Raw genomic sequence first — 21,894 nt, 5'->3', positions numbered from 1 at the left:
CAGGTCAGAACATTTATGGGTGTGATTCAAGTTTCAACTCTAGCCCATCAATGGTCAGCGAGCTTAACACATACAATTTTCATTTCATATTAATTGACCTTTTAAAACATTGCGAGTCAAAGTTGTTATCAGATAGGTAATATATAAATATATAAAAAAATATATAATTTTAAATAATTTAAAAATAAAAAATAATAGTGAATCAAAATTTTTAAATTGGACAAATAATATGAAACGAAGACAGTATTTAACAAGCTGCCTCGTGGTGACACATATTTCAGTGACAATTAAATCAGTATCCAAGTGCCATATCCCCAATTCGTCAATTTTGTTACGTGGCAATCTCCCATTTGTTAAATCGCATCGCGTCCTATCATCATCTGCCACACCAGATGACTACTAGCGAAAGCTAATACCGTCTTCTTTCAAAGAAGACGAGGCCTGAGTCAAGAAACGTTTCTCTGTGTCGCACAGCACGGATCACAATCTTCGTGATTAGGGTTTCGATTTACAAAAAACAACGTAGAAGGGAGAAGATGAGAATGGTGTTTTGGTGGGCCCTACTTTTCTCTATCAACCTGTACAACCGCGACGTCTTAGCCGATCAGATCTTCCCTGCTCATGCAGGTAAATACATAATCCCAATCCTTTGTTTGGTTGCTTAGAAAATAAATAATGAAAAGAGCAGAATATACCAACCCTAAATCGCTAGCATAAATACCTTCACAATGCTTGATATAGAAGCCAAATATTATGTCGAGGGCATATTAGTAGGCGCTCAATCCACACACAACACATCTCTTAATTAAATATTAAAACTAAAATTTTTATATATATCTCTCTCTATATATATATGTATATATATATTGAGATGCTGTCTTTTTTTTTAAAATTTTTTGTTTATTCACTCGATTTTCGCAAATGAACAGTTTCACGATATACGTATCTTAATATATGAATTAACCACTAAGATGGAAGGGGCATGTCAAGGTTTGTAAGGGGATTACCAGTATAAATCAACACTGGACACATCTTGTGTGTTCAATGGCTTGCTTTTACTTTCTTCATCATATCTAGGCAAGCAACCTAAACAAACGCACCAATCACCAATAGAGTGTTTGGTGTGTTGTTCAGGTTCTAATTGTTTGTGTTAGTATCATAGTGGTTCAAATGGTTGAGTTTAATTTGATTCTCAGGTCCTAGGGATTTTTAAGTTTTGTTTAGGTTTTAGTTGCTTGCTCAAAGCTAAAATTTCTTGCACCAAAACCCCAGAAGGAGTATATAGGCAAGCATGGTTAAACAGACCAAACTGTAGGTTACCACTATTGGCATGATGATGCAGCCAAAATGCAGTCTTCCTTGTAAGTTTAACAATCTCAAAACAAGATAGGAGCTTAAGGACAACAATGAGCTAAAATTAGCATATTTATTTTATTTATAGTGCAAGTGGCAAATTCGCCAAATTTTGTGAGTTTATGGTTGTCTTATTTTTTTTCCAATTAGTTCGGTGGCTGTATTAGGAATTTCTTACCCTCGTAGCAGGGGCATTTTGGGATTTTAATTATTGTGCTAGTTGCAATATCTTTGTGACAGCATTAGGGTTTGCATTTAGTTTGTAGAAATTTTGTTGGAAGGAGGAACAGCCTTTATGGCTTTCTCTTAATCTGTTGCTATTGGTTCGTTTGTTTAGGGTGAGTAAATCTAGCTTAATATCTTCAATTTTTTACTGGTATATTTCTCTTGATTCATCAAAAGGACCAACTAGGCACAGAGCATGAGATGCCAGAAGTGCTAGTTATTCACACATGTGCTTAACTGGAGCAATCACGCAATCCTAAATATCTGAACGTCCTAATAGGATGTTCCATTCAAAGTTATGGACACTCAATAATTAGTTTCTTACCGGTTTTTGTGTCTTTGGTGCTACCCGCGTCAGGTTGTCCAATGGTTTTTGTGCCAACCAACTAATTTTTGCCACTAGTAGCTGCTGTCTTACTACTGATTTCAGATTCTTTGATTCTTATTTTCCTTACCTCTTTTAGTAACTGTTGATCATCAGGTGGGACATTTAGCCGCAGCTATCGAGAACCAAAGTACAAGATTGAATTCTATCCAGAAGACTCACCTTTTCAACCAGTAAGTAAGCATGATAACTTTCATGTTATTTGGTTTTAGTCTGTAGATATTGCCATGTTGTTGGAGCATCCTTCCAATATGAACAGATGCACTTCTAATATATATTTATGCTTCACATGTAACTTCTTTCTGGAAGCAGTTCACCTAGTGCTAGATTGGTACATCAGATTTGTAATTTGCATTATTTAGACAATTTTCTTCTTCTTTTTTCCTCCCTAATTCCTTATGCAAACACTCCAATTTTTCTAGTGGTTAATACTTGATCTTCTCAGAATGTCTGTTTTTTTTTTTTTTTTTTCCCTGTTTTGATTTTAGTTGGTAATTAAAAAGTGGTTGTGAAACATGGTGGTAAATATTGACAATATATTAGCGTTAGCATGATTTCATATGTGTGTCACACCCCTTTATCATTACAATTACTCTTGGTATCGTACATCATATAGCAACACCTGTACATTCAGACACAGGAAAGACATTTTTGGTAGAATATGGGTATCATATTTGTTATGGGCTTGCACAATCCGAATGGTAATACCATCTTCTTGATTTGAAAACCAGTCCTATATTATCCCTTTGTTCATTGTTATCCTAGGGCAAACCATCAATAATCTTGATTTGAAATCTATGTTACATGAATTCTTCTAAAACGTGTGAAGTTCCCATGTCAGCCACATGAGTCTTATGTATGGGTATAGGATGTGTCAAACATGTCTCGTTGGACACTACCTATTTTACTATAGAAAACCAAAGACGGATTAACTGTGTTCCTATATCCTTGGGTTTTGGGATTTAAATAAATCCTGTTTTTTGCGCAGCACATAAATCTTTTTTTATTGTACAAGGCCATTATGGTCATTTCGTAAAATTTCTTTCTTTCCTATTTTTATTTCTACTCAACCAAACAAAATGAGAGAAGGTGACTCAAAGGTCCCTTCTTTTTCTTAGGGATATCTTTTCCATCCCTTTTACCTTCCCTTCCAGTTCTCCATCCTTCTTACGAAAATGGACTGTAGGGATAGTGGCTTAGTTTTCTTATCTTGAGAATTGATATTAAGGGTTCTAGAGTTTTGAGTTAAGGTGCTTAATTATATTGTAAACATTATAGGTGCTATATATGCGTATTTTGTGGCCTGTGGCCTAGCGGTACAAGGCTCCTACTTTCCAAAGGGAGGTCAGGGATTCGAACCTCAGTGGAGGCAGTGTGTGTGAGTCCCAACTAGGAAAAAAAAATGAGCATGCAAAACGTGGCAAGTCCTTTATTTAGGCTCTTCCTGTCCATCCTCTTTAAGGCATGGTGGATCTTAGGTGAAATCTGTTACCAAGCTACCTTCTGTTGAATTTTGGTGCACTAATTTAGTAAGAACTCATCTTTGCTTGTTTATAAAGCTTCTTGTCTGGCTATAGAAAGACAAGTACATTTAAAGATATGATATATATTCTTTTCTTTGCAGGACGAAGACCAGGAGTCTGTGGTTATGCCCAAAAAAAATGGAGAGAAGTTTTTATGTTTTTTGCCTAAAATGGAGAAATCTAAGAGCGGCAAGCCTGTCACACAACAGAATACAAGCAGCTTGATTGTGGAAACTGAAAAGCGGATTAAATTGAAGACACCTGATGAGCTACTTGAAGTACTAAAGGATCAATGCTTTGTCAGAGTCAGTATTGATTGCCCTAAGATAGTCTTTATTGTCCTATGTTGAAATATGCTTTCTTAGATTTCAAATATCACTTGAAATATTGGAAACAATGAAATATTAATTGAATCCTTGTTTGCCCAATGGAATTCAAGACACAATTACTTTCATCTATCATGACTTATCAAAGATTTGTTATACTTACATATTCAATCTTTTTATGCAGCAAGAGGGTTGGTGGACCTATGAATTTTGTTATCAGAAGAAGTTGCGTCAACTTCACTTGGAGGATGAGAAGGTAGCCTTTTAGTCTCAAGGTGTTCTCAATTATTAACAGACCATCTTTTAGTAATTGGAATTGGATCACAACAATAATTTTTCTCCCTTCATCATCTATAGTAGTAAAATCATACTTCAACAATAGGGAAGAAACAAGTTGCATGCATGAAATGTATTAGGCTGCAACTCAGGCGGGTTGGAGGTGCAACTCGCAATCTGATATATGAAATCTTCAACCTTTACCCAATCTTATCCCAACCTTCAACTGAGCCCAACCCATCCTTGGATTTTTAAACTTGAGTTGAATTCAGGTTCACAACTCAGGCTGAGATTTCGGGTTAGAAAATCATATTATTATTATTATTATTATTATTATTATTATTATTATTATTTGTTCTTTTCTTTTCTTTTTTTTCTTAGAAAATCATATTAGTTTGAGTTGCCCATATGGAGATTAGTAATAGGTCAATAATGAGTTCCAGATAGTGTGAAAACAATACCAATAGAAATTAAAGTCTCTAACGGGAGATAGAAAGGAGAGTACCTTGAGATGTCCTACAGGTATATTTGTTTGTCTGTGGTTGTGTTTGTGTAAATATGTCGGCATCTGTCTGTGTGTGACACAAGTTTTGAATTATGTTGTAGGTAGTTCAAGTGCATCTAATTCTGTGTGTCTAAAGTAATTTGTGATTATATCATAGGCAGTTCAAGAGTTTGTCTTGGGTGTGTATGATCCTGAGGCTACAGCTGCTTACAACCAGAACCTCTCCGACATCTCAACACTGAAAGATCCTCGCTCAAGAGATGCATCACAAAGGTATGAAATCTTATACATGAGCATAGATAGGATGACTTAGAGAGAGAGAGTTCCAGAAAAAGAAAAGGAAATTTGATTATTGCATCACATGAGTCATGCAGGTATCATGCTCATCAGTATGGAAATGGAACCATCTGTGATCTTACAGGTCAGCCTCGAGAAACTGAGGTAGGAAATATTCTAAATAGCCTTATGGCTTCCTCTTCATTTTACTCTGTATGATTCTACATCTTTGTTGTGCTTTTCTTTTTTTTAGGTGCGATTCGTTTGCTCTGAGCCCAGAGCTATGATTAGCTCTATTACAGAGTTATCTACTTGCAAATACGCTCTCACGGTTCAATGCCCAATGCTCTGCAAGCACCCGTAAGCCTCTCTCTCTCTCTCTCTCTCTCTCTCTCTCTCTCTCTCTCTCTCTCTCTCTCTCTCTCGCTCTCTGTTATAATAGATTGCAGTAAATGTAAGATACAACAGCTGGCTCAAATTTTTGGCATTATTGATCTTGACTGTCCAAACTATCTCTACTGAAATGCTCAATTTTAAAGCTCATCCAGATGCTATCTTTTTCGTTACTCGTCTTAATTGCATTAATAGGTCCCATCTTTAATCGAAAAGAGTGTGTTGTCTAATAATCTAGATGATTGGGTGGTTAACTTGGACAGTGGAGTGACCAATTTCCTTTTTCAGTTTTTTTTTTTTTTTTTTTCAATAATAATAATGTGTCTCTCATGTGAAGATAATGTTTGCAAAATAGGAACATGCTGCTGCAACCCCATTCTTCTGACAGGGTTCGGGTTTACCTTTTTAAGTTATTTGACTTATTTTATCGCTTAACTGGTGTATCTGGTTCTATGGTAAAGTATATCCCACAAATGGTCACACATATAATGACACTATATGTATGCTGCACAAGATTGCTTTTCCTTCACAAGAGATTGTATGCTTACTCGGAAATTGACAATTTTTCTTGGGGGGGAGGGGTGAGGGGGTGGTGGTTGTTTTGCATGAAATGTGTGAAATATTTTAATGCTATGTTCGGTTGCATGGAATTGGAGAAATTTTAGTTTAAACTTTGAAGTAAAGTTTCTTCAATTCCAATGCACCAATTTCATGCAACCGAACAATAATTCTTTGTAGTTGGAATCTTTACATTTAATTAGCAAACTAACAATATGACCACAGATATACCTCTTCAAACATCACTGGTCTTTTCCTTCTTCCATTTGGCACTGAAACAAGCCTTCGTGTGTGTGCATGCGCATGTGTGCGTGGACGTGTATTTTCTATATTCATGAAAAGCCTTGGCATATAGTGTGGTCTGGCAAAGTCAGCAATTGTTTTGGCAAGATTGATTTGTAATGTGAGTGTGACGGTGGCAAGAAAGGGGATAGCATTAGACACAGCAGATGGTCTCATAATCAGTGGAATACAGAAACTGATGAAATAAGATTGAGTGAGAGAATGGAATGAACCATTGTTATGCTTTTCCTATGCTAAATCTGATTTAGTTTAATTATGGACTAATTTAAACATTCTTCTGGCCCACGATAAGAGCTTATTAATTTTGTGGCGCCACAAATATACACACGTATAAGCATGTTAATAGACTGGTTTTGCCTGTATTTTGCATAAAGCTGGAATCTTTACATTTATATCATCAACTTGCACTTGTGTGTGATTGCACGCCATGCTCTTCAAAGAATTAATTAAGGAAATGAGCGTAGGATGCATTTATCCATGGAAACATGTTACTGTTCAACACTGCCTATATACATTGTACACCTGCATGTATCTTTGATGGTTTCCACTACTTACTCTGATTGATTCTCTTCACTTTTAGATTGTTCCAAGAAGAGAGACCCGTTTGGCACACCATTAGCTGTAAGGTTCTCCCAAAAGATTACAAGGAACCGAAAGAGAAGGAAGACAGCTATCAAGATGGGCGGATTACCATGGTCACAGACCATGAATATCCATCTACTTTGGATTCTGAAGAATATGCAACATAAGTGGTGTTCACACACTTTTTGAGTGTATTACTGGAAAGAGGAACTTTGTCAATACCAACTAAACAAACCTGCTGTTAATCTGAGATGTATTTTCGTTAGTTAAACTCATATCAGTTGTGTAGTTTTCTTATCCTTGGTTGGCATCATTTTTCACACAAATTATTCTTCTTTGTGATGTTTCAGATATTACCGAAAAGATTTGTGTATTTAGAGAATGGGATGTCACTGAAGACGTTTATACTATGGTTGGAGGGATGGATGAGGGGAGAGAAGGATTGAGGAGGGATGGATGAAATTTTTTATGTTTGGTTGGAGGAAAGGGAAGATAGGGATGAAGCATATTCTTTCATGTATCTATCTCTGCAATTTTGAGAGGGAAGGGGGAGAGAAAACGAATAACTACCTACAAATATACAATTTATAATTTTAACCCTTTCAACAAAATTTAAATGGATACTTACCTTTTATTATTTTATAAGAGGGTATATTGGTAACAAATATATAAAATCTCTCTTTCCTTGTATCCAACCAAACAAAAAACTGTCACCCTATCCGTTCTTTCTATTATTTTTATTTCATTCAACCAAACAAAAATAGGGGAGACACCTTCTCTTTCCTAACGGATCCCTATTCCCTCCGTTGTATTTGGATTAGCCTACGTCAATTCTATGTTTTCACCCTTGAATTTAAGGTGATGGCCTCAATCAAACCACTCCATAAGATTCATGTTTCTAATGGTCGTGACGAAAGTTTCAAGCTACCTAAGGCAACTCTACTTTGGACCAGCAGATATCACGACCTTTTTAACACACGAAACTGATCACCTCCTCGTTCTGGCCTTCTTTCATGATTGGGCTCAATCATAAATTTGTGTCGTAGACCAAAATAGATGGATCGATCCAACACAATGCGCCAGATAAGTGCTCATAATGACCAAAAGAAACTGAAGTCTAGTACCGCGGCGTCGAAGTTCTATGGGCCGAATGGGCCAGAAAGTGCTCATAATGACCAAATGAAAATGCAGTTTGGTAGCATGGCGTAGAAGGTCTATGGGCCGACAAAAGAATTGTCCACAGGCCTGTTTGGTTATTTAGAGTATTTTAATATAATGATAGCAAACTAAAAAAAATATTAGGATTTAATCCTTGTCTTTTTTTTTTTTTTTTTTAGTAAACAGCATTTAATCCTTGTCATGCCACGTGTCTGTATATCTTCAATAGCTAGCATGGGGGAAATTCTTTTACTGTAACTGGGACAACAAGAAAAGACAAGCATTAGGTGTAACAAAAATTTGGTAAACAACATGGTATGATGTGGATAACTAATGAACCCAAATATATATATGCCAAACAGATCATCCACTAAAATCCTTCTTCAGGATCCCCAGTTTGTCTTTCCTCATGTTCTCGGGTGGGCTTTGGAAGGGGACAACCCATGGCCATGATGGTGACTTTGATGTATGAGAAGTTTCACCTATTTTGACTGAAGGGATGATGAAAATATTCAACATAGACAGACTTGTAAAATATGATTATGTTTCACTTAAAAGTGATTCAATTAGTAACAATGACATGTGAAATCCTTATAATTTGGAGGTATCCCTATTTAAAATAAGGAAATTGCCCACTTTGTATGTTAAGATAAAGTTATGTATATTTGATCCTTTTCAAATTCTGTAATGACGAGAACTTCGTGCACTGATTTTACTTTTTTTTTATTTCTTTTTTTCTTTTTCTTAACAATGACGACATGTGAAACCTTACTTCCTTTGTGCTCTATTTGCAATATACATATACGTGTGCATACATATTAATTGCATGCATCATTTTTATCATCTTCAAATCACCAAACAACCGAGTAAAGTTGATTGAGTCACACATCTAGGTACCTAACATATGACCCACCAACATGGGAGTGGGCATGGGTTTTCCGTTTACAGACAAAATCAATACATTCAACAACTTGCATATTTTCATTTCTTCAAGTTAAAGATTCAAGTTTCACTTTTTGTTTTCCTCAAGGACCGTAAGAAACCAGAACTCTTGGTTTGCTATAAGAAGATTTAATTAGGACAATTTATTACTGCATACAATATTAAATTTGGAATCAATCCCCATCTTATTCAATTTTAGGTCTGAAAACATCAACACCACTCATGCGCATGTTAACTTACCTGGCCTCCAACGTACAAGAGACCAAATTAGTTAATTAGTTAAAAATGAAGAAACATAGAATATGAATTTTTTAAGGATGATTTCTGGATGTAATACAAATTTTGCCTTCTAAACACAAGCTAGTCTCAAAATATATATATAATATTATAGTTGTGATCGCAACTTCAATGAGATTTATACCAAACCCCACGTTAACACTCCAATTATATAAAGATAGCATTGCCCAATAAGTTGGGTATCATATCTTTTCTTTTTCCAAAATCATAGCAGAGGTTTCTTTCAGTAGCATATATTAATTTTAACTTCATCACAAAAAGTCATTATTTCCAAATCATGAGTTATGTTGAATTCAATTCCACATCTTCTTGTCAAACAATAAATGGATTGGTTTGTGTGATTCACTTTAATTTGGTATGTCACCTGATCCTTGTAATCAAGATAAGGGAGTGATTAGTAAAAAAATTGGAAATGGACCCTACTATAAGAAACTAATATCTAAAGAAACATCTGGCAGGCCTAAGCACCATTGTTTCAAATTATACAAAAATCTATTGTCATTGTATTGATTAATAATTATAATCCAAGTTTTGGTTCACATAAAATATTGGTTACTATAGTGTGATACATTTTATACCTACTTCAAGGATGTGTGTCACAATGCTTCATGCCATTCTTTCTCGCATTTTAATTAGATGCTCTTGTAGTTACTGACATGATATCTTGTGTCACAATTATTATTATTATTATTTTGGCCCAATGGGCTTGACTTGCTTGAATATTGGCTCGAATACAATTTGTTCGATTCTCTGCACTAAATAAATATGAATAATGATATTCACACCAGATACTTACATTGTCTAATCGAATAATTTTTAATTGTTATTTATACATAATACAATTAAATGGAGGACTACATTTCCTTATTTATTACATAATTGACCAATTAAAAAAATTAAATCTAATAAATCACTATAATTATTTGGTACAAGAATCATTTTTCAATAAATATTATCCTTATTGTACTTACTATAAATATTTTGAGATATAATACTTACAGGCACTTGAAGACAATTAAATGATTCTTAAACGTAGTTGTAATCTCTTCCACTAGCAATTGGCAATGTTAGATACTGCATACGCCCTATCCTTTTTTTTAATTATTATTTTATATATATATGTGTGTGTGTGTGTTCCCATGTGATCTGCAGAATGTCTCTGCACTTTATGGAACACCTTATACCTTTATTGCTGTCATGTTGATTTTAATTTGGACTATAGTATAACTCGTTTTTCCAAGTCCAACATGACTTTTAAACACATTTGTGAATCCAGGCGTACATGATTTAAGTTTAGGTATTGAAGTCAACAGCTTTTTAATGAATGGAATATTAATTAATGCAACACATTTATGTATCTTAAGGCTTCTCTTCAATCTAAATGGGTCATTCAAGATTTTAATTAGCACTTTAATATAAAGTTATATTTTCTAGGATACAAAAATGCACTATTCTTAAATATTTATCTTTTAAGTACTATCATTAAACAGATCCATTCAGGTTGATAAATTACTTTTTTTAAATAATACGCGAAATGTGAATGACATTCTGTAGTGAAAATATTTATTTCAGGAATATAATTGACCCAACTAATGAATGATAAGTGATTATTTTTTATTAATAACAAAAATTATAAGTGTATATTGCATTATCCACCATCTAGAGTACTGAATAATTTCTCTTTTTTGTTTATATATTTTTCATTTAATTGAGACAACCAATGCTCCTCCCTCCCAGTATCAATCATCAATTTCTAATTTTTTCAATTTGTCAAGCATAAAGCAATTTAACCCACAAAAATTCAGTAAAAATTTAACAACTCTTCAGGATTTAATCTCAATTTGAACACTAAGAACTTATACCTAAATTCAATGAAAACTTAACTACTCCTCATTACCTAACCTCAGTCTACAAGTTAACTTAGCCCTAAATTCAATGAAAACTTAACAACTCTTCATAATATAATCTCAATCTAAACACTAATAAGAACTTAGACCAACTAGTCTACAGGTAGGGTTCCATAAAGAAACTTAGGAGATAAGATTCCGGATCGGGTTAGTTTAATCTCAAAACGGAAATACATCCTTAGCCTTTTCATTGAGATTCAATTGCCCTTCAACCGGATCCAATCTGTCTGAAGTAAACTGTAACCCGGTCGCCCCGTCGGCATCCCATCCGGGTCAGGGTTAATTCAGCTCCACTCGCCCAAAACCCTAACCCAGTGGACCCCACTTGTACTTCCTCACAGCAACTTATCTTTTTCCCTTTTGTTCAGCCAACCTCTTACACTTTCCTGAAGCAAAGCATAAAAAGGCCCACTGCCAACAAACTTTACTTTATTTAATATCTTAAATCTTTCAAATCCAAAGTTTAAATACCAAATCTTGAATTGTTCTCTTACTTCCATAAAAATCACAACATAGGTTTTTTTACATATATCCAATTCAAGTTCATTTATAGTTCATTAAACTCCTTACCATATGTTTTGTTTTATAGCCTTCAATGGAAAATTCTTTATTAACCCAAGTTGTTAAATTTCACAGCCTCGTCCTTCATTTATAGCTACAGATCTTGAACATTTGATATGGGTTTTATGATTTACCAAATGGGTTTTTGTAGGTTGTTGTTTTTCTTTAGTTTGAGCTTGTTTTGTGTGAGTTCACAGACTGAAGTAGGAAATGGTGAAACTGTGGGAGGGATTGTTTCAATAGATGTGCAGAGTGCCATTGGGAGGACAGATGCTGATTTCATATGTGCCACTTTGGATTGGTGGCCTCCTGAGAAGTGTGACTATGGCACTTGTAGCTGGGATCATGCCTCTCTGCTTAATCTGGTATGTTTATGTGAAATGCCTTTCTTAAGTTTGCTTGCTTGTATGTGTGTGTGTGTGAGAGAGAAAATGTACATTAAGATGGTTTTATAATTGCAGTTTGTCTAAAATTACTCATAGTGCAGTATTCATTGCCCTCTTACATTAAGGGACTTTTTTCCTCAAGTTATTTTTCTCTGATTTTGTTATGGTATCCATCTATATATACATGATATACATCTAAACATGTATGTATAATGTATTCATATATATATGTATGCATGGGTGTATGCAGCTCTGCTTTCGGTTTTTACCTTTTGGGTCTTTTGATTGAAAATATATGGTTATTATTCCGGAAAGAAAAAAGGAAAAAAGAAAATGAAGAAATGTTTGCTTGATTTTGTGATGATGGGTTCTCATAAGTCATAGGGTTAATTGTGTAGTTATATATAAAATATTTTAATTGCCCTCTTCATAGAATGTATCTCAAAATGGTTGATTATTTATATTGTAACTTTAGTTAATTAGGATTGCCATTCATACAATACAGTTGATATCAAAACCAATTCTTTGGTTTCGCTTGATTATTTCATTACAGTTTGTAATTTTTGTATGCATCTGATTTTTAAGACTGATCTCGAATGTTGAACATTAATGGTTGCTGAATAAAAAAAAAATTATCTGTTCTGTTTTGAATGCTAAACTTTCATATGAGTGTGTATACCAGGAAAAATGAATTTTAAAGTTGATGAAGTTCTGACCAAATTTGTTGGCCTTCTCTGTTTTGCAGGATCTTAAGAACAATATTTTCTTGAATGCAGTTAAAGGTATGAATTCTTTCAAGGATTTTTGAAGTCACCAATAATCACAAAAATTTGTGTCTAGGGTCCTAAAAGTTTTACTTACTTCCATTAATTATGCAGCCTTTTCACCATTGAAGATTAGATTAGGCGGTACTTTGCAAGATAAGCTAATTTATGAAACTGAAGACCATCGGCAACCTTGCATTCCATTTGCAAGTAATGCCTCTGAGATGTTTGGTTTTAGTGAGGGGTGCCTTCCCTTGTCTAGATGGGATGCACTAAACACCTTCTTCGAGAAATCAGGGTAACAATACTTTTCCTCCTATGTCATGTTTATAACTTGAACTTTAAATTCTGAAAGCTGAGCATCTATCTGATAATCCTGTCGTAATGCAGGGCTGTAATAATTTTTGGGCTGAATGCTCTCACTGGAAGATCTATAAAGTCTGGTTCTGCTTTAGGACCTTGGAACTTCACAAATGCTGAATCTCTCATCCGTTATACTGTCAAAAAGAATTACAGTATCCGTGGTTGGGAGCTAGGTAATTACACCCGTTACTGCTGTGTGCTTTTTTCTTTTTTACACACACAGCCTTGCATGCACATATACTTATGAAATGGATATGAAATTTGAATGATTTATTCAGTAGAAGCCCCTAATATTACACAATATGAAATGACATGAGGTCTTTTATACGTCAACCAATTGTTTGGTATATCTTTCTTATCAGGTAATGAATTGAGTGGGAGTGGAGTTGGAGTAAGAATTGCAGCAGACCGGTATGCCTCTGACACGATTGCTCTACAGAACATTGTTCAGGATATCTATAAGAGTGCCGAGATTAAGCCACAAATCATAGCCCCAGGAGGATTCTTTGATGGTGTTTGGTTCAAAGAATTCATAGATAAAACAACCAAATCATTGGATGTTGTTACTCACCACATATATAACCTTGGCCCAGGTAATTTGATTAACAAAAATTGATTACAACCCTTCTTGAGTAGCATGGCTCTTACATTGGTTTAAAATGAAACATTAATCTTCTCATTATTTATAGGAGTTGATGAGCACCTTATTGACAAGATTCTTGATCCATCCTATCTTGACGGCGAGGCCAATACTTTTAGCAAACTCCAAAGCACCATCAAGAATTCATCAACTTCGGCTACTGCATGGGTTGGTGAGGCAGGAGGGGCTTACAACAGCGGCCACAATCTTGTCACCAATGCATTTGTTTTTAGTTTCTGGTAATTTAGCTATAGCTCATGTTTTATAGCTAAATTTTTTGGATTGCTATGATTGCTTTCTCAGTAATTGGTGTCTTTGACATAACAGGTATCTGGATCAGCTTGGAATGTCATCAGCTTATGATACAAAAACATACTGTAGACAGTCATTGATTGGTGGAAACTATGGTCTTCTCAATACTACTACCTTTGTACCAAATCCAGACTACTACAGGTTATTGAATTTGAAATTTTTGCATTACATAGGCCTGTTTATTACCAATTTTTTTTCATTAAGTCTATAATTTTTCAAAATTTTCGCTATTTCGGCACACATTTCTTTCATATCATAATCAATATATCTACTAGATCTTATCACACATGCATACATTTGGCACTTGATTCAGTTCAATGTACAAAGTTTTAGATTTTGTCTTGTAAATTGTAATGACTTATCGGTTTTTAATAAGCATGTCTTGTAATAACTTCCTTATCAACTTAGCTTCACAATCACTACAAGGAAGGGAGCAGGACCATAACAGTAAACTAGAAATTCTATTTAAAATTAGCGACATAATTAGACTTCCTCAAGAACAAGATTTATGGCCTGTTCTTTTATTAATCTGATTAAACTTGATTGACAACTCATTGCCAGCTTCTCGTTTCTACTGAAATTAAGAACCTGAGCTTGAGAACATTACATTGAGAGAACTTCAAATCTGACTGTTACCAAGTCCTTGTAGATTATAGCTTGATATTCTGGTTTCTTCCTGCAGTGCTCTTCTTTGGCACCGGTTAATGGGAAGAAATGTTTTGTCTACGAGCTTCTCTGGTACAAAGAAAATACGCGCCTATGCTCATTGTGCAAAAGAATCAGTAAGTTAAATACAAACCAAATTTGGCAAAACAATATGATATTTTAATTTAGTGATCTGACCAGATTCATTATATTGCAGCAAGGAATCACACTGTTGTTGATCAACCTAGACAATTCCACCACTGTTGAGGCCAAGATAAGCTTTACTGGTACTTGGAAGTTGCGACACAAACACAGTAAACACAGGTCTCATAGTCATAGAAAAAATGTTATTCGGTTACCTCCTCGTGGTACTAAAAAAAGTGGAATGGCCAGAGAAGAATACCATCTGACAGCAAAGGATGGGAATTTACACAGTCAAACCATGTTGCTTAATGGTAATATATTAGCAGTAAATTCATCTGGGGACATCCCTCCCTTGGAGCCTGTAAATGTAAATTCATGGGAGCCTATAACCGTGGCTCCTTTCTCTATTGTGTTTGCTCACATTCCAAGCGTTGTTCATCCAGCTTGCAGGTAGGTGGGAACAGATGGAACAAAAACTGGTTCCATTTAATTTCTCATCAAATAAGAAATAGAATGAAATGCAATTTTTTTCATTCTTTCTCCTATGGAGAAATAGAGTGCGACTATTTTTCTTTTTCTTTTTTCCCATTATTTGGTAGAAACCACAAATTTTACATACATGTATTTGTGTGTTTTTTGAAGACAATGTGAATGGTTGTGCATCAAATAGGAAAAAGAATACACTATATTTTTATTGCTTGATTTCTATTTTAATACTATAAAATGCCATTCCGTACAAATGTTACTTTCTTGTGGTGAAGAAAGAAACGATAGTCTCAACTACCGTTTTGGAATTTATAACAAAAGTTGTAGACTTGGTAAAAATGGTGGAATGGAGACCCTTGAAAAGGTTGTTCAGAATGGAATTCTAAAAGGCTAATTCAATGTATTGGTGGCCGAGCAAGCAACACCAATTTGGTCAAAGATATACATCACAATTATACATTACTTTTCAAAATTGCAATATTTTAGAATGTAGTAATATATAAAACTAAGCAATTGTGGTTAGAGGATGAAATCAATATGAGTATTAGAAAAGCAATCGAATCTAAGGGAAATTATAGATAAAGGTGCAACTCTGGTGGGCTTGGCTGGGCTGGACTCAAATCCAATGGGGTTTAAAACTCTCAGTTGATTCAGAATGTACCCAAATTGTTGGTCAATGAAATCCAAATTCCTTGTGTCATTAGAAAATATAAAAAAAAATTCCAAATGTAAAGTACCACGTATGTGAAAAATCCATGCATTATCTGTCACACAACATGCATTGTAAACTCAGATTTTGAAAACTGAAATAATAAATAATTAAAAGGGCCTAGTCTTTATTGTAATCGTAAACCAGTCCAATTGTGCTTTCCTCATGTTCTTATCTTCAAAAAAACCACCCAGAAACAATCCAAATTACAGCAACCTTAAACATTACCCATATAAATTGAATTCTCTCTTAACTAGGGTGGCAAATGGACGGGTTGGGCCGAATTTGGATTGGGTTGAAAATGAACGGGTCAATATGGGTCAAGACCCATATTCAACCCGTTCAGAACGGGTTAAAAATAGACGGGTCAACCCGTTATGACCCGTGAACCCATTAATTATTATTTTTTATTATTTTAAATTTTAAATTTTTTTATACTTTCAGAAAAATAATGAAAATTTAGTAATGAATAGATAGGAGTTTTAAATACGAACCATCAACTAATTATTGTATATGTGTATATTAGTATATGAAAGCTATAAATTAAAGTATATATATCAAATGAAATATTTAAAACATCCTTAAAACAGAACAAAATTAGAAAAACACTAAAAGAGAGAGATTATAAGGGTGTTTTGAGGTTTCTATAAAAAAAAATTTAGTGTCAACAAATATTAGAAAATAATTTACACATTTTCAAATAACAAAAATTCATGTGCACGTACTAAACTTCATGAATGTTTTTTTATTTTATTTTATTTTTTTTACATTTTTTTTATATAACATGATTTTTTTTTCATACTCTTAAGAAATATGAATTGCAGATTGAGGAAGATAACTTTTTGACCAATTCTTGTTTGGATTAAAAATATGATTAAAATAAAATTAATTATAGCAGAACAATATAAGTTTTACTAACAGTATATTGCTGTGAACTTGTTAGACAAATTAAAGAAAGTTGTTGGGACATGGTCGGGCAGGTAAAAATTAATTATAAACTTAAGCAATTGTTACGTTCAACTTTCTTTAATAGGTTAAAATAGTTTATTGTCTTTCTTTAATTAAGCAACTCGATTTTCATCCAAGCCATCAAGAAAGCTAATGCATGGGGAGTTATATAAAAAAAAATAGGATAAAAAGCCATCAACATTTTTTATTATTTAATTTTTTGAAATTATTTTTTTCGAAAGGTTTTAAAATTTTTTATTTTTTTAATTATTTAAAATTATTTTTTAATTATTATTTTTTTAAAAGAAATTTTTAGAGAGAAAGGATTGATGAGAGACAAATTTAGATAGAGAGAGGATTGTGAATGAGAGAATTTTAGAGAAAGAAATGAGTTGAGTGCAATAAATAATAGAATAATAGATGTGTGTTGTGTGTTTATTATGTGATAGATGAAATATGGGTTAAATATGGTTATCATATTCAACCCATCTTGACCCTCAAATTAAATATGGTTCATCCATAACCATTAAAAAGCGAGCGAATATGGACGAGTTTTCTGACCCATTTTGCCACTCCTGCTCTTAACTGAATTAATATGTAGCTGCCCTAGACAGAAAAATGGCCACAACTCCAACTCCATGCAAAAGATAGAATCACCGTCCAAGCCTGTCTAAGAACTGGTCATTAATGGCGTTGAACTGCCACAAAGATATGTCTATAAAGGCGGTGATGTCATTGATACATCTTCTCCTCTGCTGGAAGTTCCAGTTATTGATGTTAGTCTACTGACATCTTCATCACCCACCAGGAAAGAAGAGCTTGGGAAACTTCAATCAGCTCTCAGCTCATGTGGTTGCTTTCAGGTCTCTCTTCCATCTACACAGTCTTGATTTTATTTCCTTACATACTAAATTTTTGAATAATTTGAGTAAAAATTAATATTTTTCAAGGAATCAACGAATTGCTTTTGATTTTTCCTTCTTGTAATTAACCATGCATATTAGTGCCTTAATTGGCTTGGCAAAATAATCAGATTTAATTATGGAATTTCAGGCAATAAATCATGGAATAACAAGTTCATTCCTAGATGAAGTGCAAAAAGTTGCCAAACAATTTTTTGCATTTCCTAGAGAAGAGAAACAGAAATACTCCAGAACATTAGATGATTTTGAAGGGTACGGAAAAGATTCAGTTCTTTTGGAGAATCAAATTAATCTGGACTGGTCTGATAGGTTGTTTCTTACTGTATACCCAGTGGATCAGAGAAAGCTGAAACTTTGGCCCGAAAGTCATTTTAGGTATGTTCATCACGCAGGTTGACTTGAAATTAAATCATTATCATCATTCTTCCCTTAGATCCCATATAAGTGAGCTCAGCCTTCCTTGAAATTAAATACTTGTAAGAAAGCCGTCTTAAGACAGCCAGTTAATTAGAACCAGATCCTCCCGTGTACTGAACTGAGAGGGTGGAGATTCCCTCGCGGTGTGGAGTTCCTTTGCATTGGGGTCCACACATTTACGGGGTGATCTCCACTCTTCCTATATATTTTATACGGATCCAAATATGTCAATTTGTGTAATTGATGCAAAATAAAATTGTAAAAAATGGTTTCAGAAGATTCAATTCTAAAAAACTAAAGCAACAATGTTTTTTCTAACTAATTGGGGATTACATGACTACTTTTTTTTCATTCTACTACATCTAAGGGTAAGCCTCAATCAAATCACATTTTACCATATCTAAAGGCTTTCAATGTGTATGGATCATGCTATTCCTATTAGTGAAATTTAAATAAATGCAGGGAAATTTTACATGAACATACCATGAAGTTAAGAAAGATGAACGAACTCATCCTTAAGGCCATGGCGAATTCATTGAACTTGGAGGAGAACTGCTTTCTGAACTAGTATGGAGAACGAGGAACAATGGTTGCAAGATTTAACTTATACCCTCCATGTCCAAGGCGTGATCTTATTCTCGGCGGCAAACCACATTCAGATGGATCAGCAATTACCTTCCTCTTGCAAGACACAGAAGTGGAAGGCCTCCAAGTCCTGAAAGATGATCAGTGGTTTAGAGTTCCCATCATTCCTCATGCTCTTCTCATTAATGTTGGCGATCAAGCAGAGGTAATTAGATTGTCTGTCATATTAAGTTATTAACAGGCCTCCTGGTTTATTCACATTTCAGCTATTCAATATAATTGAAAGCAAATATACCAGATGACTACACCTTTCTGCTAATTCAGTAGCTGACCCTTATAATAGTTGATATATATATACAGGAATAATTATTAAAAATGGAGTTTTAGAGGCTAATTTACAAAGTCATCGAGTTAAAGTCAATATTTTTCTGCGATATATTTTCTGAAAGTTTGAGGTGATATGAAAAACACCACTTGTTTGTCCAAACTACCCATAGTATTAGACCAATTTACAAAGTCATAGAGTCAAAGTCAATATTTTTCAGTCACAAATTTTCCAGAAAGTCTGAGGTGATATGGAAAAGAGTACTTGTTTGTCCAAACTACCCATAGTATTTTTAGGTATCACTTTTGTGCATGTAAGTATTGCACGTGCATTTAAGTACCACTCTTGTGACCAGGGAGATCATTCTTGTGCAGATGTACCACTTTTATACATGTAAGCACCACCCTTATACACATATGTATCACGTTTGTGTATGTGGTACCACTCTTGTGCAGTCCATTTTGGTGACTTGGTTGGCACAAAAATGATAAATACGTTCATAAGAATGGTACTTCTATGCAAAAGAGTGGTACTTGAAATTTTAAATAAATAAATAATATTTTTCTATATCCAGTTCAAACTTTAAGAACTCTATAACTTTGCAAATTAGCCTCCAAAGCTCCATGGTTATCTAATTGCTCAGGCTGTGGTGTGAAAGGACGAGCCACATCAGCGGTCCCACACCCCCTTATCCATTACAATATTTACATGTATAAAACCAAATAGAGATTTGTAAAAGCTGTTTTCTTACTTTTGGAGAATCCTTCACTCTTTTTCTCACACCTAAAAAAAAATAATAATAAAAAATAATAATAATAATAATAATAATAATAATAAAATTAATTGTCTCTTTCTTTAAATATGTAATGAATATTTCTTTAAATATTTTTTTTCTTTAAACTTCTCAACAAAAATAATTGAGTAATAATATAATTTTTTAATAAACATTTTTAAAATAATAAAATAAATAGTGAGCTGTACACCAAAAGGGGGTATGATCGGTAAAATAAAGTGGATGGCCGTGTCAACACACTATCCACTTTGTAGATAGTGTTGGGTATGCACATCAAATTTCCTTAGGGGAGAAATTGTAAATTTACCGGGGAGAGAGTAGATTTTTGGGTACATTGAAAGTTTAGGAGGAGCCTATTTGATCCTTGTGTAGTTTAATTTCCCTATTTTCTAATGAAACTATACTTATCGATATATATATATAAGGAAGCTTCTGGAGGAGAAGTTTTTACAGAAATACACTTAGTATTAATTGTATTTAATACCGTGTCTATTCCTGTTTCAATTCTCCCAAGCTGGGATCCTATAGTTTGTAAGCAAACATTGGTATAATTGTTCTGTTTGTAAACGTGAGTAATGTCCTTTCTAGTAGCAGTACTAGTTGGATCAATTACTTTCGGTTGGCTATAAGCCTTATCGATATATATATATATATATATATGGCACCTGTAGATAATGAGTAATGGAATATTCAAGAGCCCAGTACACAGGGTAGTGACAAACCCTGTAGAGGAGGGGATCACACTGGCTGTATTTTGTGTTCCAGAACCGGAGAAAGAGATTGAACCAGTGGAGGAGCTGGTCAACGAGAAAAGGCCAAGGTTATATAAGAAAGTGAAGAAGTATGTTGATATCTATTTTCAGAACTTCCAGCAAGGTAAGAGACCAATTGAAGCAGCAAAGATTTAAGTATCAGTATTTCATCATTTTAAGCAAATAAATTGTACTGGCATACTAAACTCCAATTTGAAGTTGTCATATTTATCAATCCCCATTTATATGAGCATAAGACGAGGATGATGATTTGTTTTTAATAATCAATGCATGAGAATTGATGAGCATTTGTTGGACAGGCAAGAGGATTCAGATTAGTGTACTCATTTATAAAACATGGATGGCATGATTCTTTTACAATTCTTAGTGCTAAATTAATTTAATTTATATAGAACTACAGAAGAATGTCAAATAGCTTTTAAAAGAGGGAAATAAATACACATGCAAAATGTTATATGCCCTGACTTATCTATTTTGGTAAATGCAATATAAGTATACCAGCATTGAAATGGAGTTATAGACACCCGTTTAGAAATATCTTCCATCTGGTTCCAGCAGCTCTCTGCAAAACTCAAGAGCCAAGTGTTTCTTAGCACACTTTTGAAATATCAGATGCAGTTCAGGCAAGCCAGCATCAAATTAGCAGCAACTGTCTCAACAAGAGACCTTCCCCACTCCTTAACCTATAGATAATGGGATTTGAAAAACTTCAACCCTGAATTTTCAATGTTGCAGTTAAATTGCAGTATAGAAAGCAAATCAGCACATATGCACTTGGAATTTAAAAAATAATAATAATTAATAAATAAAGCTATGCACATCTAATATATATACACGCAAAGAAATATATATTTAAAAAAAAAAAAAATGCATAAATAATATATATAAATATATACTCTATTATATTAAATTATGGCTCAAGTGCTCTGAGAATCAATTTATTTCAATATGATCAAAGCTAAAACTGAACCACTGGGACCATATATTACAGTCAACTTCTCCTCTTTCATGTTGAATAGCTCATTTACTCAAATTGTGAGCCACGGAAGGGTGAGATTCTGACCCAAAAGGAATTGAAAATGAAAGAAGAATATGTGTGTGCTATCTATTC

The 21,894-nt window shown here is 34.0% G+C and overlaps 2 protein-coding genes and 1 pseudogene across 2 annotated transcripts; all 3 read left to right on the top strand.

The window, feature by feature from the left end:
- The first annotated feature begins 417 nt into the window (after positions 1 to 417).
- On the top strand, positions 418 to 7,087 carry LOC132277354 (protein OS-9 homolog). The gene is made up of 8 exons (XM_059779206.1): positions 418 to 627; positions 2,060 to 2,136; positions 3,588 to 3,791; positions 3,997 to 4,068; positions 4,751 to 4,866; positions 4,968 to 5,034; positions 5,123 to 5,229; positions 6,704 to 7,087. The coding sequence occupies exons 1-8, from the start codon at positions 537 to 539 to the stop codon at positions 6,870 to 6,872; spliced, it is 903 nt and encodes a 300-aa protein (XP_059635189.1). The 5' UTR covers positions 418 to 536; the 3' UTR covers positions 6,873 to 7,087.
- Positions 7,088 to 11,436: 4,349 nt separating this feature from the next.
- Positions 11,437 to 15,470, top strand: LOC132277353 (heparanase-like protein 3). Its single transcript, XM_059779205.1, has 9 exons — positions 11,437 to 11,935; positions 12,702 to 12,738; positions 12,835 to 13,018; positions 13,111 to 13,256; positions 13,446 to 13,676; positions 13,773 to 13,962; positions 14,051 to 14,176; positions 14,718 to 14,817; positions 14,898 to 15,470. The coding sequence occupies exons 1-9, from the start codon at positions 11,687 to 11,689 to the stop codon at positions 15,276 to 15,278; spliced, it is 1,644 nt and encodes a 547-aa protein (XP_059635188.1). The 5' UTR covers positions 11,437 to 11,686; the 3' UTR covers positions 15,279 to 15,470.
- Positions 15,471 to 17,605: 2,135 nt separating this feature from the next.
- On the top strand, positions 17,606 to 21,052 carry LOC132278437 (codeine O-demethylase-like; annotated as a pseudogene).
- The last annotated feature ends 842 nt before the right edge of the window (positions 21,053 to 21,894 follow it).

The sequence above is a fragment of the Cornus florida genome, unplaced genomic scaffold, assembly GCF_030987335.1.
Source record: "Cornus florida cultivar Cherokee Brave unplaced genomic scaffold, ASM3098733v1 CherokeeBrave_3.0.0_Hap2_Chr10, whole genome shotgun sequence".
NCBI lineage: Eukaryota > Viridiplantae > Streptophyta > Magnoliopsida > Cornales > Cornaceae > Cornus > Cornus florida.
Note: the sequence above shows the minus strand (reverse complement) of the source record. Positions and strands in the feature narration are given on the sequence as shown.